General features: G+C 34.6%; 1 protein-coding gene and 1 long non-coding RNA gene across 2 annotated transcripts; one reads left to right on the top strand and one right to left on the bottom strand.

Moving 5' to 3' along the window:
* Positions 1 to 121: 121 nt before the first annotated feature.
* Positions 122 to 9627, top strand: LOC149797302 (uncharacterized). Its single transcript, XR_016421512.1, has 4 exons — positions 122 to 223; positions 1561 to 1733; positions 2256 to 2323; positions 9421 to 9627. It is a non-coding gene; the product is annotated as an uncharacterized LOC149797302 (long non-coding RNA).
* Positions 719 to 2445, bottom strand: LOC149797303 (uncharacterized protein KIAA1958-like). Its single transcript, XM_089960389.1, has 2 exons — positions 1469 to 2445; positions 719 to 980 (listed from the first exon to the last, which is right to left on the bottom strand). The coding sequence occupies exons 1-2, from the start codon at positions 2236 to 2238 to the stop codon at positions 755 to 757; spliced, it is 996 nt and encodes a 331-aa protein (XP_089816515.1). The 5' UTR covers positions 2239 to 2445; the 3' UTR covers positions 719 to 754.
* Positions 9628 to 18111: the final 8484 nt, after the last annotated feature.

An 18111-nucleotide genomic window follows, 5' to 3' on the forward strand; every position in this document is an offset into this window, starting at 1 on the left:
TTTTTACCACTGACGTACTGTGTAGTCTGTGAAAGCGACTGAGTTTCGCTTCTTTGCTGAAAGTGTATATGGACGTCGCCGTGAATAATTGCATTTGTAAGAATACCAGGGAATTCATGTCCAGGAATTGATTGACATTCTTTTGTAGAGGAGCTGACGGTCGCTGATGCCATTGGTGGGGCTGTTTCACGTATGGCAGGCTGGAGGACATATGATAATTCAGGTACTTTAGACAAAATGTTTGAAATATTTCTATTTTGGACAGGGTTTAAGTTACTGTAGTTATTTAATGAGTTGATGTTTTTGTGTCCTGATATTTGAACTATTTGATTCGCTGGAATTCCTTCATCACTGAGCTTCTGGATGAGGTGTATCCGAACACTATAAATAGAAAGTGTAAATTGTAAACCGTATAATTACATGTATGCAAGTGGTATGTACATGCACGTGTTCATAGCTTACAATAGTTTTACATTTTTCTTTACTTACACAGTTTCACCAAAGTACTTGCTATGATACAGGTTAATTGCATTATTACTGTATTTTTTAACTTGTTACAATTGTCTTCATATTATGCTAAGGTGCAGATGAAAATTTCAGATTAGCAAAGGTTATCTATGATATTTTTAATTGAACAGGATTACTTCAATGAGAATGCATCTACTTAAATGTAATGACATTTGCATGTGATAAATAAGTATTTAGAATTTACCTGTAAGGAGTTATACGCTTGTCAGTAGGAGAGAGACCTGTATCAGTCATCATTTTCTTCATGATCCCATATAACTTGTTGATCCCCATTGGTGTCTTTTTGTACCAGCACTGTCCAGGTTTGGGGTTTGCCACATTTATTGAGAGGAAAAAAGGGACTCTCAGAGACATTCATATCAGCAGGACGCTTGTTTCTATAAAGTTTGTGAAGACCTACAGGGTCTTTCTGAGGTATGTCAGGTATGGCATATGCTCTTGGTTTTGCTAGTCTGAAAAAATAGAATGAATGACTTCATTAGATTTTATTCACTTGTACACATGTACAATCATTTGTCTTAATGACAAATTAAAAACTTGATTGATTCAAGGATGATGCATTATTTTCTTTTCAGATCTCTTCAACTCGTTCAGCTTTTACAAGGATAATGAACTGAAACCTATGCTTGCTAACTTGAGTTTTTTGGGGTACTTTGCTATTTGATTTGAAGTATACCAGGAACTCAATAGCCAGCATAGTGTTTAATGTGCAGCACTGACATTGAGTTTTGACACTTCTTGTTACATCAGAGTGATGGAAGAAAATAAAAGGTTATTTATGTTTTCTAGCAGGTAAAACTTTTCAAACTGGCTTGCTTTATACACTAAGCAAATTTTCAGAAATGTATGACATTCATTCTTTTTACATTCATGGTAATTCTATGTTTTAATTATTTTGACATTATTCAAAGTATTTGCAAGGATCCATAACATTCTTTACCTTATATTTCTTTCATTCACTCCGGTTCTTGTTTTTGTCTGTCTTTCAGTATTATAAACAATATACTCCTGGTTGCTGTCATCTACTTGCAGGGAGATGTCACCCCACTGCAGGTTGTGTGTTTCCTTTCCTGTCCGCATACCAAAGTGCATGGTACAGATGAGCCACATTGAATGTAAAAGAGCAGTCGGATTGTCAGCACCCAGAATCTTAGCCTCATACATCTTCTGTAGGTCCTGGTCAGAAATTGGGTCTGATGCCCTCGGTTTGTTGCCTTTTCCCAGCTTCTTTAGATCCTTCAGCTTCATTTTTAGAACAGATCTACTCTTGTCAAATTGAATGTCATTTATTATGGATACACCATACAACTTTGTGCGTAGATAGCGATCAATTGATGATATCATAGCTCTAAGTGATGATGGTTCAAATTCATCACCTCCTTTTTTCCTGACAGATAAGATGAAATGAGAAATGTGTTGGTTTAGATCTGTTGGTGGGATAAACTCTGAGAATCTTTGTTCCCCTTCACTCTGAAGAAAAGCGATGAACAATTTCAAGTCACCTTCAGTTTTTTTCTTAGTGTTGATATTTGCCTGTTCTTCCAAGAAAACATCCACATCTTCAGAAGTCACTTTCTTAAATCTGTCACATTGAAAGAAATTTTTTGGCTGTATCATTTGAAAATCTATTTCTTGAATATTTTCATCATCACTTGTCACATCTGACAGTAATAGTTCCACTGCAATTTCATCAGTACTCAGTTTTTCCATTTTAATTTTGGTTGCAGACGCCACAGAGATGACAATGACATGTACATTAGGAAAAAGTAGTTCACTGACAGAAAATGAAAGGGAGGTAAGTATGTTCCGACCCAAAAAAGTAGTTCCTGTAGTGAAAAAATATTGTCATTTTTTCACTACAGTGAAATATCAACATTATTTTAATTAGAAAATCAAGTAATTCACTGCTTAGCATAAAATAAATGTATATATAGACTGACATTGGTTAGATAGATCGACACAATATTATTTATTTCTACCTCGTACCTATTTGATGTAGAGAAAAGGTAATAAACTCGTATATCGTATCTATTTTAATCTAGAAAAGAGGTAATGAACTCATATATTTTGACTAATTTACTGATCTTTTGTAATTCAGGAAATATATTTTAAATATTCTCTAAGTAGACAAACGATAATTCTCAATATTGGTTGTTATATCTCACAATCATTCTTTCAAAATCTTGTTGTGAAATCTCCTCATCGATTGGATGCGTCTATTTACGTTGAACAAACAGATCAAACAAAATTAAAGAAACACACTTATTGGTATATGGAAAGGTAGATTGAAAATGCATGATAATGTCAAAAGTGATTAATATCTGTGAGTGACGGGCTAAGTAAACTGATGATAAATGATGGGAACTTTCATCAAGCTCTGTATACTTGTATCACTGTGAAGAAGCTCCATCAGTTGATCCTCTCCGGTTTTAAAGTTTTTCGTTCGCTATTTTGCTTTAGATCATGATTTTACGCTGTATCAATACGTATTTACGATTGTTCGTTCAAATGTTGTAGAATAACGTTTCCTTTCCAAGAATCGCGGGAGGACAGGGTCATAGTTTGTCGTTAGAGGTACATATTTCATGCTAAAGTCAGCCCGTTAAATTCATATAACAAGTTGCAGAAAGCTTTCCCAGGCACGCAATCGTATCACGTATCACGGTTTGACAGCAGAGTATATCTGGTTTCATTTCAAGTTCCTTAAACGTGTTCATGTCTAGATTAATTATAAACATGCTACTATTATGACATACGTACTTGCCTAATATAGTTATGCAAGCTGAACCAAAGCTGTATTTGTCGCAAACAAAATATAAATCTCAAATGTCTGTAATACACAGTGAACACCCTCTCTACATCTGTTTGTAAACACACACACACACACACACACACACACACACACGGCAAAAAGGGGAGTTTCAGTTTACATTGTAGATGAACATAGGTTAAAACTTACGGAAAATATTCAGCTGTTGCTATCTCGATGTAATAGAGATATTGAATGGTGGTATTTTGACTGTAACCTAATAATTTGTCTTAGATTCGTGGTATAGACGCGAATCAAGGTGTGCAATGACACATAGGTGCTCATGCAGAAAAGTCGAGTCAGGTGAATGATGATGTTGTTTTTGCTGCTTATTCTGCTGCTGATGCTGATGACGATGATGACAATGAGCATGAATAACAATCAGTGTCACTTGCTGACTCAAAAGGAAGCAATAGATACCCGAGTCAGTGGGATTTATAAACTGACGTAGACATTTTATTACGACGCTCCACTATCTAAAAAAGTTGAAAATGAATTAATACAGTTACATGTAAATAAACATGCAAGCTATCAATACAAAAATGGAATGCAGATAGATTAATAAACTGATGGATACATCATGTATCATGCCGTAAATGGCGATTATGATATGTTTGTGAAGTGATATGTAAACTGATAATAAATGAGGGACATTTCATCAAACTCTGTTACCATCTTCCACATGCCCTGTCAGTAAATGCAGTCAATCCATTACCCAGGACAACGTTACAATCGTGTCCCGGTCTGACAACCGAAGATAACTGATTCCATTTCAGGCCTCATACGCGGATTCCTGTGTAGATTAATCACGAACACGCTGCTATATACAGATATGATATATGTTGTGGACAATTAAGTCTTTAGTTCAACGAGTTTACACAAATAAACAAGTTGTTCAGTCCACACTAGGAGCTGCCGATTACTAATTGTTCCTATGATACACGGTTTTCGGTCGAACATTTTCCGCAATAAATATGCCCTGCAACATGGTAATTCTTTTGAACTGGTACAGAGTGGAATAAAATGAAATCAAAGATAGAATTTAGTTCAGTGACAAAGTATATTAATAATGGAATTTATTTCACTCACATATAGAGAAAGAAAGAGTGTTTAAAACTCTTAGGTGTTTAATAAAATCATCATAAAACAAATATATGTATTAATACACTTGGCATGAACAAGCACAAACCAGATATAGATTTTGATCTAGAATAATAATGAACGATACATGCGATTATCGTGCTGACGCAGTTAGAGTTAATAATTGCCTTGCTTAAAGACACGGTTCTCAACCTTGCCTTGGCTGGGCATGATTCAAACAAGCAACCTTCAGATCGTGAGTCTATCACGCGAACCATTAAGCCATTGTAGTTGCAGTGGGGGATGTTCGGAGTGGGTCTTGTCATGAGTCAGTTTATGTGCTTGCCATTTGTCTACAAGAAAACAACTGATCGGAGGTCCATGGGAGAAAAATATATTGTTATAAACCTTAATTAAGATAAAACAAATTGTCAACTCACACATGTATCAAACATGTGAAAATTATTCCTCCCGTTCAGTGTTCTATACTTAAAATTTTCCTTGCATCGCCTGTCTTAGGCTTTCTATTAGTTGCGATAAACCCGAAACAAACCTATCGCCATAGCCAAATAACCCTTATTCAAAGGTATAACATTTTATTTAAAGATACAAAAAATAATTTACATAGCATTGGAAACAAATCTAGGTTTCTTAATTATTAAAAATTAACCGTAGCCATATTAAATAATAATTTGTAACATTTGCACGCTCTTTAGGAACAACGCTGAACTGCCAGGGTATAAGTGAAAGGCCATATCAGAGAACTATAGATGCTATGAAACCCATATTTCGTTACATAATGGTATCAAAAAACCAGCGCTACTTTCATAAATTCACTGTCAGTCAATCTTTCTTCCAGATTTTAAATAAACTGGCAAAATTCGTCCAGTACAAAGTGTGACAATTTGTACCTTGAGGTGCCAAATATATCTTTGTTTGAAGCTATTTGATTCTGCTTATAGCTGAATTATGAAAGCGATATATTAAATACTGTAAGACCAACAAGATATCTTGCCTAAAATTATCAGCAAGGATGAAACCTTCCTACGGTCAGAGGCTGTACGCGTTATACTAAACGAACAAGCGCGCCATAGAGCGATGGGCTGTTTTGACACTGCACTGACATATGTGTCTCTGGGAACCGGTGTGCCCGGGATTAGAGGATTATTAACTATGTTTTGCTACATTTAAAATCAGAGTTTTTACGCCAAAGCCTGACTTTTGTGCCAGCACTTCAGTGTTTCATTCTTTACGGATTTTAAGGCCGAACTATAATGTCTGATTGTATACTGAAACATTAGTTGTTCTTCGTTATTTTCTTTTCTTACCTCTATAGTAGTGACATTAGCAGAGGTATTAGTTGTAGTACAGGCAGCAGCAGCATTTATTTATTATTTCTGAAGGTCAAGCATGGAATTAAGAGGCATAAATTCCTAATTTTAGCAACATTTATTTAAAGATAAAGAAAATTCATCATAAATGGAAGCATACTATTGTTGTAATATTTTAACTCTGAAAGGTTATCAAGTTGGAATACCTAAGTTATTAATTTGAAGCTGTTGAAAAATGAAACCAAAATAGCAATCAAAGCAAAGCAGAGAGTAATATAACGTTGTAGTATCCTATAAACGAATTTGTATGTAAACAAAATCTTTATTCTTCTGGAAATAAAATAACTTTTGCATGTCTCTAGACATACATTTGTGTTGCTTCTGACGATAATTGCCTATGCTTGAAACATACAAATGAGCTAAATATGAATTTATAAAATCACACAATTGCAAATAAAAGATCATTCACGTTTATCTTAAAAGTTAGAACTGTAGGACTCACTTCTTGTAGGTCTTGTTCGACTTCTAAAGTTGTCCAAGTTTGATTGTAAAAGCAACTGTTAATTGTTTCCGTATGTCCCCAGTCAAACACCCATTAAAGGTGACCTAATAATTAATAGAGTAAGCCTCCATTTTCTTTACCATCTGCTTCCAACATGCTCAGAAATTAAATTGCATCTTGGCCAATCGTACTGATTCAACAAACTTAGTTCGTCTACACTTTTTAATGATTCTCCACTGCACACAAAACGGTAGGATCCAGATTTGTAAAGATGTTGGACAGCACAATAATATTATAACTTGAGTTATAATCATTCATGTTTATTACTTTGTGTACTGCTACTAGTATAACAGTCCGACTTCTAAGCACAAGAATTAATCTGTCCGTTAAGAATTTTTTTGCACTTGAATAACATCTACTTTTTATCACCTATTTGCTAAGTACAAAACCTTCCAGTAAAATCCTGATTGATCTAAATCACCTAGACCGCAAAGAATTTTAGCATCCGCAGCGTTTAGGATCTACAAATCATCGGATGATGCAAATATTTCTGTTAAGAATACGAAACTGTGTGTACAAATATAACCATGGCTGGCAAATGGGAATGGACCGTTACCTGCCGCTTAAATGTATTTCATTACTGTACTTGGTTTAACAAAAGTACAAATATCGACAGTACGTACGTATGGACATACATACATACATACATACATACATACATACATACATAATAATGAGGACTTTGTATAACGCCTAATCTTTAAAAGCTCTAAGAGCTTTACAACATTAGACAACACCTATAAGATAAAAAAAACATAAAATGATATGATTACAAAAACAAACACCATGAAATTAGAAAACATTTATAATAAAAAAAACATGATGAGAATATTTAAGGTAGGAAACATTATTAGGTCTTTAAGTTTGTTCTTGCAGTCGAAATAAGTGAGGTTTGAGAGCCCTCTTGAATGTGATTACTGTGTCTTTGTGTCTAAGTTCAGTGGGCAGTTCATTCCACGTTGCTGGACCCTGGTATGCAAAAGAACGCTGTCCATATGACTTTGTTTTCATAGTGGGAATAATGAGTATAGGATTGTCAGAAGAGGAGCATAATTATCTTGATGGTGTGTACACATGGGTGAGGTCGGATAGGTATGTTGGACTAGTGTCCGACAGTGAAACGTAGCACAGAGAACAAATTTTGTGTTTGATTCTGGATCGAATGGATAGCCAGTGTAGGGTACAGAGCAGCAGGGAGGTGTGCTCTGATCGTGGTATTCTAAGTATGATCTGAGCAGCTGTGTTTTTAACTTTTTGAAGTTTCTGGAGCAGATATTGAGATGAACCAGACATAATTGAGTTACAATAGTCCAGTCTTGAAGTACTAATGAACACACAAGTGTTTTAGTGGCATCAACTGAAAGATATTTGCGAATTGAGCTGATGCGTCTCAGCTCAAGATATGCAGCCTTGCATATGTTCATGACATGTTAGTGCAATGTTAGAGTACTGTCCAGAGTAACACCTAGGTTTCGTACTGATTGTGTGAATTTAATGTTGATGTTGCTGATATGTATTGTTTGAGGTAAAGGATGTGAATGAGAAACTCTTTGTGTTGTGATCAGAAACATACATACATACATACATACATACATACATACATACATACAGACATACATACATACTATTACGTAGTTTTAATTTTGCATTGTGTGTTGGATTTTGTTAATGATTATATATTATCTTTATAATTTGTATTGTGTCATTGAGCTTCATATATAATCGAGGGCTAATATCGTGTAAAATAAACATGTATAATTGATTATGAGTTCTGGAGACAGCCTTGATTAAGATTTTAAAATTTTCTAGAAACACAGCTTGTTTGCTGTCGATGCACATATCCATTAAGTTGACAGTCAGCCTGGTTCTCAATTTATGTTAATGGTTTTATAGTTACGGTTGATTATATGACAAGTACTCGGTTTTACCTTAACTTCCAAAGTAGAATCAGTCTTATTGTTGTGCTCAGCTTTTATTTGAGAAGATTTATATATTTGAAATATTCACTGGAAATGCAAAGTGTTCATTAATACTTCTTGGACTAATTCAGTATTTTGGGTTTATTGTAAATTCATTCAGGACATTTTAGATTATATCACTGTGTTACATTTGACCGCAAAGCAGCGTCGTGTCTGGATTTGATAGCATTAACAAGCAGGATAGACTGATTACTTACTTTGAAACGATAAGGATGCTGCAACTAATATAACTACCAAGCAATTATTTGAATTCTTAAGTCTTTTTAGTCATTCTAAGTCTTTAAGAATTCGCCAGATTGATAAATCGTTGTTTGATTCTCAGTTAATAATAGTGATTAGGAAAAACGAAAGAATAGGCCAAATTACCATTAATCACGATAGGCCAAAATATTTGGAGTGTATAACATGAACACGTATGCTAAAAAGAATTATAGGGATAATCTTCACGTGTATCTTTCATATCCTGAGACAAAAGATCTAAAATCATTTTCTGAAAACCACTAAATCACTAAAGAAACAATTCCTTCAAATTCCGCCACCCACCCAACCCGCACAAACACACACACCGAAAGTTGCAGTTAATAATGTTTCCTTTTGCTTCAGTAATGAGAAAATAAAACGAATATTATACTTCGTTTACAGCAACTACTGATTGTAATGCTTCCCTCCCAATGTTTTTTAAAACAAAGATGTTTTGCTGAGAAAATTGCTGTGTTATCTCCACCTGTACTTTTAGATTTATTCATGCTGGGAAACGGCGATGCAAATGAAATATATATATAATTCGACGACAAATATATCAATGATATTGGATGTTTCGAAACATTTGTTGAAGTCATGAATAGTGTCAATGTGAATCACATCTCTCTCTCTCCAATAATTGCTTTAATATGGGTTTTTGCTACAATGTTGCCATGTTGAGATATTTGTATCATGTATATATATGGGGATAGAGCCAAGTAAGTTGTTTCGTGTTTGTGCCCTACCCATTCTTTCATAATGTGTCGATAAAAAACATGCTTCAACTGAATTAAATACTACCACCTAAAACGATTATTATGCTTTAGAAACCTCATCATTGTTTAATGGATTTGCTGCTTTTATGTATGGTCAGTTCTTATTTATTTGCAGATCAAAGACTGAAAAGTCTATAACATGTAACATATCATAAAATACCTGAGAGAAATGCTGTCGGAAAATCGACGTTTCCTGCTTCAGATTGTCCCAACATTGCAGCTAGATTGAACTTGAGTAGCATTCACATTCATCTATTTCGGGTAGAAAGCCGGGCTGATGTTGATTGCTTTGATTTAGATGTTTCAATAATAAATCTCATTTCATTCACCAGTTGAACCTAAGACTGTATGGTCAAGCAGCCCTCATATCAAGACAGGTATATTTTAAGTTTTGTAGTTTGGAAGCGGTCACCTTGCGGATGAGCCAGTAATTTGTGCCTATTTCATAAACAGTGACGGAATTTTAAGAATTGTGCGCTCTTAAATTGAGATCGCTAAAATAAATCCTGTAAAAATGTATCATCTGCTGAATCAAGTGTGGTATTTTTATTATTTATTAAAACTTATTGACCGCACCTATTACGAAAGTTGTTAGAGCGTCGGCTTCGGATGCGGGAGGTAGCGGGTTCAAAACACCAGTCGAGACACATCAAAGACATACAGTGGTAGTAACAGCTGCCTTGCTCGACTCTCAGCATTAAGAGGTTATTGATAGAACTTGTCGGTATGGAGTCAGGCTAATGTGACTGGACGAGACATGATAGTACATTTATGCGGCATGATCGCCCACCAGTATTAGTAATCACTATAAACTGCGATACTGCAGACATCCTAGCGATATGACTGAACTATTCTTAAAGCTACACTAACATTTTATTTAACTGACTAGAAACTTAAAAACAACTGGGACAGAAAAAGATGAAAAGAATGACTTTTGTGACCGACAATATGTATATAAACGAAGTAGTGATGTAAATATTTAAGAAAGGAAAAATGGATATGCCTCTTCTGCTGTCCCATATTATAGCTACCAACGGATCAAATACCTCTTGGATTACAAAAATATATTTCTGTTTGCATACAAGCCTTGCAACCATAGATTTTCGTATGCTACAAGTAGTATATGCGATCTTAATTCAGAACGATAACCGATTTCCTACATACTTCCTAGAATGGCCAGGAATTACACATAAATAAGGCATCATTCCGAGGATATCTTTCAATTGTTGGAGTATCGAAGGACAAGTATCATCAACAAAATTTAACAGCATTTATCTCAGCAAATATGATAAATTAAGGTTAATATTGGCGTCTTTGAGATTATTTTGAAGTTTGGAGTTTGGAATTTTGCTCAAATATAGTTGTCAACATTTACCTTGTCTGCTCAAAGCCTCCGTCAATCGGTAGGCAATGTTTTTATACCTCCATGTACTATGTTTGTAAATCTAACACATGGAAACTCACACATATATATTTTCTCGCACACATAAAGATCATTGATGTTTTCCAAATTAGAATTAATAATCTTGGTGTCACAATCTTAAACACAACCTGACCGATTGGTGGATTTTTTGTCACAGAGGATGGGGATGAGTGATTAAATTCTATTTTCAACAGTCATTTTCACAAGGTCCTTAATAAAGTTTCGTAACACAAGGAAGAGGAATGTAATTAGCCAGGGTACCAAGCCATTAGATGACCTATGCTAGCTGATAAAGGTTCCCTCCAATAATCATGGCTAACTCACCCCACGTCACCAATCTGAAAACTGCTCGTAATTTCTGTTATAGAATGCAAATATTAGGTGAATTGATCAGATTAAATTTATATAACAAATGATAAAAAATATATTTCTATTCTAAACCATTTGGTCTAATTCCTTCCTTGCCTTCATTTGGCATATCTGTTACACCAGTAATTTCTGATCAAACTTATAATGATATGTGAAATTCGAATTATTAATATGGGATGAGTGACTTTCGAAGTAACGTCAAAAAGGAATGTATATATTGCTTTGATATGATTGAATAGGAGAATTATTTACTTTGTGACAGTCTCAAAATCATCGGATGCAGCTATCATAGGACCTCTGATATATAATAAGACATAATCAGCTGGATTAAACAAGTTTAGCTTAAATATTACATTCATGTCAGGTCAATATCTAATATAAATGTAATATTGTTAGCTATTATGAAATAGATAGATAATCGATTGATTTATATCCCTACAAATTTATTTTGGCATAGTTCCTAAAGTTGGTTATGTTCAGTCTTAACACGCCATAAACCACTGGGTCAAACCTGAAGATGCCATTTTAAACATACCCAGAATAAGAACCCGAGCAAAGAAAGGGAAGTATTTTTATTTCGTAATCGCCATTTTTGCGCCATTCATGGACTACGTCCAGCATTAGCATAATGATCACATAATAGAATTAGGTGACATTTGACTACCTTGGTACATAGAACTGCGGCTGATCAGACACTAGCATTGCACTTAAATTCAAAAAGAAACAGAGCGATGGAACACTTGTACAAACAGTCAGAGTGAATAGGTGGAAAAACAGGTATTGCCTTCAGAATATATGCTGCTTGGGAAGGGTGACCAATAATGGTTGATTTGTAAACAAGTTTGTTTGTATGTATATATGTATACACTCTCTAATGGTATCCTAAACTAATAGGAGTATTTGTATGTGTCTTATTTATTGATGGTTCATAAAGACTTGGACACCAACAAATCAAATAATAACAGTATAAAGATTTTTCGTCCTTTGATTCCAATAGTCTTTCCTGAAATCTGCTCAGCTATGAAAACCATACATACATACATACATACATACGTACCCCACACACAGATATAGATACATAGATACATACATACATACATATGTACCTACATACATACACATATGCATGCATACATACACCGCTCCGGTTGCTTAAGTGTTTACAGCACCCAACTCGGATGCGAGAGGTCGCAGGTTAGATCCCCGGCAAAATCATACCAACAACTTATATAAATGGCCTTAGAAGCTGCATTGGAGAGCCGCATTGAGACACTAGTGTTAGGATTAGGTGGACTGGTGTTAGGGGAACGAGAGTGGGTGGGACATGATGTTACATGTCTGTGGCATAATGCATCAGTGATAGACATCACTATAAACTGCCACGCTGCAGACATCATTGCTAAAGCTGCATTAAAACATCAAAATCATACATACATACATACATACATACATACATACATACATACATACATACATACATACATACATACATACATCAAAACTTAAATACACTCATACATACATACATACATCAAAACTTAAATACACACTAGGGTATCATGTGGATTTGTGCTATGGCCGGCTGTGAAATAAAGCCAGAAAACATGTGGGCCCATACACTCAAAGCCTTCATCCATTTTCACACATGTGAATACTACCCTGTCAGGAACAGATACAGCAGTCAGCCATCTTGACCCCATATTTATTGTATCTTTGTTTGTTCATTGAAATTAAGTCTACATCAGATGTTAATGTGCTTATATCTCTATTTGAAATACAAAGACAAGAAAAGAAGATGTGAACAGGACATTTCCAATAAGGAAGGGATGAAGATGGTACAATGCACAAACATTAAGAATTTAAGGAATGCATGTATTGAGGAGATAAAGCATTCAGTTGACAGAGTTATATCTAAATCACGCATAACATGTTCATGATATCTGCATTTAGGTAATGTCTTTATTGCAACCTTAAAGAGTGTCTCCGACAATTATAAACGAAAGGAACTTTTTTCCAAAAGGTTTGATCCTGTTCACAACTTTGGTACATTTGCAATGGGAAATGTATTTGCTTGCTATCTAACAAGTGATTGGGTGAAAACGTTTAGATAGAATAATGTAGCATGTTGATAAATTATATTAGTATTATGTACATATATTACACAAACGGTTGGTTAGTCATATATTGTTTGAATATATTTTATAAAAACTTATATTTTATTTACATACACATGGATAAAAGAAATAATTTAAAACAAAATAGTAGCCAACTGATAGTGACAGAAATCGCAAATTAATTGTGTTTACTGTATCCAGCAGAAAATGTTTGCAATAATTGCTTGTAAACTCGATACTGAAATAGGGGTGACAATGGTGAAAAGAAAAAGAGTGAGTAATAAACTGAATCCTCAATGAAAAATATTACGTCTATTTTATTTGAATATCAATTGGGTTATACACGAAAAGCATCCACTTTACAAACACAAAAGTTCAAGGATTCACCTGAATATTATCGTTTTATGAATCATAAGGATGTTCGAAAATTCAAATGAAAGCTATTTATTTTTCAAAGACAAAGCAGAACCACAAAACAATTGACAGCAGTGCAACTATAATAGTTTACAGTAGCAGATCCATTCATCAACATAGTTTACACGCTACCTTGGAAAATAATTAAAATATGATTTACATTTCGAACTTCTGACATATACATATGTTTCATTGTCTCCTTCCAGGCATCTAGGAATACTCCAGAAGTTAGACATTTAAATGATATTTTAATCAATTTTCACAATCACTCAAACGAAGACTCAGACTGAAATGCATGTTTGTTAACCGTTCTCTATCATAGTTTGCAAAGGAATACATATGTGAAGACGTGATTGTTTTAATATACTTTATACGTATCAATTCTTACCAATTTATCTTATTTGGGAGGGGGAGACAGAATTGCATGAAAGGATTTACATTATACTCGGAATCTAATGACATAATATGTAGTCATCTAATGAGCTGACTTCATTATATATATATATATATATATATATATATATATATATATATATATATATATATATATATATATATATATATATATATATATATATATATATATATATATTACACGTTGGGAAAGGTACCCAGTAACGGTTGTTTTATAGCAGGAAAAACAAATACCGGGTACTTTAACAGTTCCTTAGTCATTTGTTGTTTGCTGCCTCGGATGTGGGAGGTCGTGGGTTCGATCCAAAAATGGTACTAACAGCTGCCTCGCGTGGCGTTCAGCATTAGGAGATTAGTGTTGGGACTGGTCGCCCTGGTGTCAGAATAATGTAACTGGGTGGTACATCATGCTACATGTCTGCGGCATGATGCCCCAGTGCTTGACATCATTATAAACTGTCACACTGCAGACATCGTAGCGATATTACTGAAATTGTTTTAAAGCTACGTTAAAAATCCAAATCATGCACACACATACACGTTTGTAGTTTACTTATTTAAGTGCAGCTCATCAGCTGATTGCACAATACAGTATATATTTATATTCCTTAATCTATCTGTATCTGATTTTGATCTATATTTATTAGCTAGTCAGAATATCAGATGTTGATACTTGGATACATATAATGTACATATCTGTAAACCAAAAACGTTTGCTATCATTGTTTTAGTTCTGTATTGTGTAAATTTGAAAGGAAATGATACTATAATTTCCTTTTATCTTGGTCTGTTTAACAATGGAACTGACTGCGTGCTTCATTTGCTCCCTCAAATTTATTTGAATATTTTGTCACATATATATTGGATTCAAAGTTGAAAACAAATGTATATATCTTAGCAATAAACATTGTTGCTATAATTTCTTTTAGTTATGTATTTTATCAGTTTGTAACGAAATGATACTATGATAACATTCTATATTGATCTGTCTATTAGGGAACAATTGTGTGATATTATTTTGGCCTGATGTGTCTGATAGCAGCATAATTATTTTCAAGAAGTATTGTATGTTAATATTTTCTCTGGATCTGTCTGTTTGCAGAATTCTGCTGACGAGGAATTGTATGACATTTTCTCCGTATCTGCATGAGAGCACAGTTCTGCTAAGGAGGGATTATTATATATTTTTTATGGGTTTCTCTGATTGGAGAATTGTGTTTTGGAGGGATTGTATGATAGTTTTCTGGGTTTGTTGGATCCTTTCTTTCAATAGTTGTTTTGCATGCAACAGTTCATGTTAATTACAAAGTCTGTGTCTTAATCATTAACTTGCAGCATATCCTGGCACCCAAAGAGTATTTAAGAAAATCCTTACTAAACTTGACGATATGGAAGCAGTCAGATGCAAATGTAAGCTTTTTTCCAAGCTGTTTAATAAATGCAATAAATGTTTTTTGGTTTTCGTTATTGCTGGTTCTTCCTGTCTAACCTCTAAACATTTATCTCCATTTTTTCAGTTCTTCAATTGACTCCCGTGTCTATGGAGCTAGAAGACGGTAATTTGCACTCTGTTATTAAAACCAGAATCTATAGAATGGGACCAACATAACCATTCTTAATTTAGCAGGTGGTTTGTGATAGGATCAAGTTAAAAGACAATCAGTCTAGACTCAGAGACCAAAGCTTATCCATCCCAATGCACCTGCTACAATTGATATTAGATTGTGCAATTTAAATTTTGACGAACATATGTGTCATTAGGATTCCGTGCTTGTAAAATTAAATGATACGAAACGTAAACCAGTAACTCTCATCGCCTAACCATTGGTTCGTCTTATATCTGAAAATCATAATTTCTATGCAATTGACATTTACTCTGAGACATCTAGTGATTCTTTACAAACTCAACATGATCCATCAGAGTCTGTGAATAGTATGGGTCTCTGTCGGTACAGTAAGGCCAGGACAAAATGAAAGTCATTTATTTATCTGAATATTCTCAGACGCAATCAGTTACATTCGAACTACTGAAACTCAGACTTGGAGACTTAGAGACAAATTATGAAAAGCACATCATCACACTGGATTTCTATATTGTAACTGAAAGAAATATGTTACGATACAGTGTACATTGAGATAAAGAACAAGAACTATAATAATAATAATAATAATAATAGTGATAATAAAATAATAATAATAAAATAATAATAATAATAATAATAATAATGATAAAGACAGTATAATCATATAAAAGTAATTACTTGGGAGGATATTAGCGCAAAGTTTGCGTTCGGACCAAAACTAATGACTGGTTGTAAGTTTTGGTAAAACTTCAACGAGAAGGTTAGATTTTTCTCGAGGCAAAACTCACCATGAGTTTTCAGTAGTATCCAGCATAGTTCCATAATAGTGCGTTCTACGTATGTCCACCCAAGGTTAGATGCAAACGGTTACATCTCGAGAGATTAGATTGAATGTCTACTCGAGGTGAAGCGTTTGGCGACTTTCTGGTTGGTTTAGCTGTAAACTTAGTGTTTGGGACTATTCATTCCGTTTTTAAATTGTCTGTTTCGTTAACATATTGAATGGCACATATCTGGCATATCAGAAAATAGATTCATAATTGACTCGCTATTCTAACTTCTGGCTGATCGTATAGTTAATTCCTATTGTCGAACTTCTGCAAATAGTCAACGGTTGTCTTTGCATCGGTACCTACCTGAATCTATTATCTTGTTTGATGTTACCTGGCACGTGCCAGATGGTTCTTGAGACGTTTAGGTCAACGGTACGTAACCATTAGAACTTCTTGAAATAAACTTTTGAGACGTTCGGACGTGGCCAATGATTGCATAAGAAATACGTTTGGGGCAATGGGTTGGAACGTTAGCAAGAAGGATACACGCTTGTTAGTTTAATTAGTTTATATTCGAGGAGTATAGTTTTGTTACTATCCTCCTCAGTGTAGCTCCACCTGTATTCTCCCCTTCTAAAGTATCAAGTGAGCTAGGCTGGACTCTTCCCAAAGGTGGCAGGATTAGAGCATATGCGTTTGGTTCGAAAAGAAGCTGTTGTACGAATGTTGTTTTATCTAACATTCATTTAGCCTCTTAGATCCAGCACCTGGCTGAACAAATTTGTACTTATCTCTCTTTAATATTGGATCATATCCTAAATCTCAAATTGCCAAATATGGATTTCAATCGCGATCAAGATAATGTACGGGTTCACGTGGTCCAAGATAGTGATATAATAGGTCTTCTCCCTACCCTGCTTCTATTTTCGATGCACTTAGGTATCCTGCAATTCGTATATGCCGTTTCCCAATTTCGTTCATAGTTGTTCTACTGTTTGAGAAAATCACACGATACCAAGTCTCAAGGAAGGGTGCAAGTCAAACACCTATGCTGAAGGGATTCTAAGGCATGTAGTTTGACTTGACATCAGTTATCCTTAATAGCTTTGTTCTGCCTACAGAATATTTTGACTCTGATTTCTTGAAATTGGCAGGCAGATCTTACATAACTTTCACTGTTCTTACAGCAGCTGCATGACTTGAAACTTTCAAAAAGTTGTTTAAATCAAAAAATTTTAAACACCGGTTCATCTTCTGATTTGGATTTTTAATGTAGCTTTAAAACTGTAGCAGTCATTTGGATACCATATCTGTAGTGAGCCAGTTTATAGTAAATTCTAGCACTGGTGCATTATGCCGCAGACATGTAGCATCATGTCGTACCAAGTCACATTATTCTGACACCAGGCCTACCAGTTCAGACACTAACTAGCAGGTATATTTTGGTCATACCTGATAATTTTTTTAGAAGACCGATAACAAATATACTATAAATAAGAGAGCATTTCGCGCATTGCAGTGTAGTTAGCTTGCAGCAGAAAGATACAGGTAGATCAAATCACCATCTAGCGTGACTGACCAATCTGTTACAAAGCCTCTTCTTGAAGGTGAGTGCTACTTTTCATGAGTACTCTATTTTAATTACTCAGCATAGAGATGATTTTGAATGAGTTGCACGACCTATTTATGTTCTTTATTGATCTTATTCATACGAGA

This window comes from Sinohyriopsis cumingii, chromosome 6, assembly GCF_028554795.1.
Source record: "Sinohyriopsis cumingii isolate HCF-2022 chromosome 6, ASM2855479v2, whole genome shotgun sequence".
NCBI classification, from domain to species: domain Eukaryota; kingdom Metazoa; phylum Mollusca; class Bivalvia; order Unionida; family Unionidae; genus Sinohyriopsis; species Sinohyriopsis cumingii.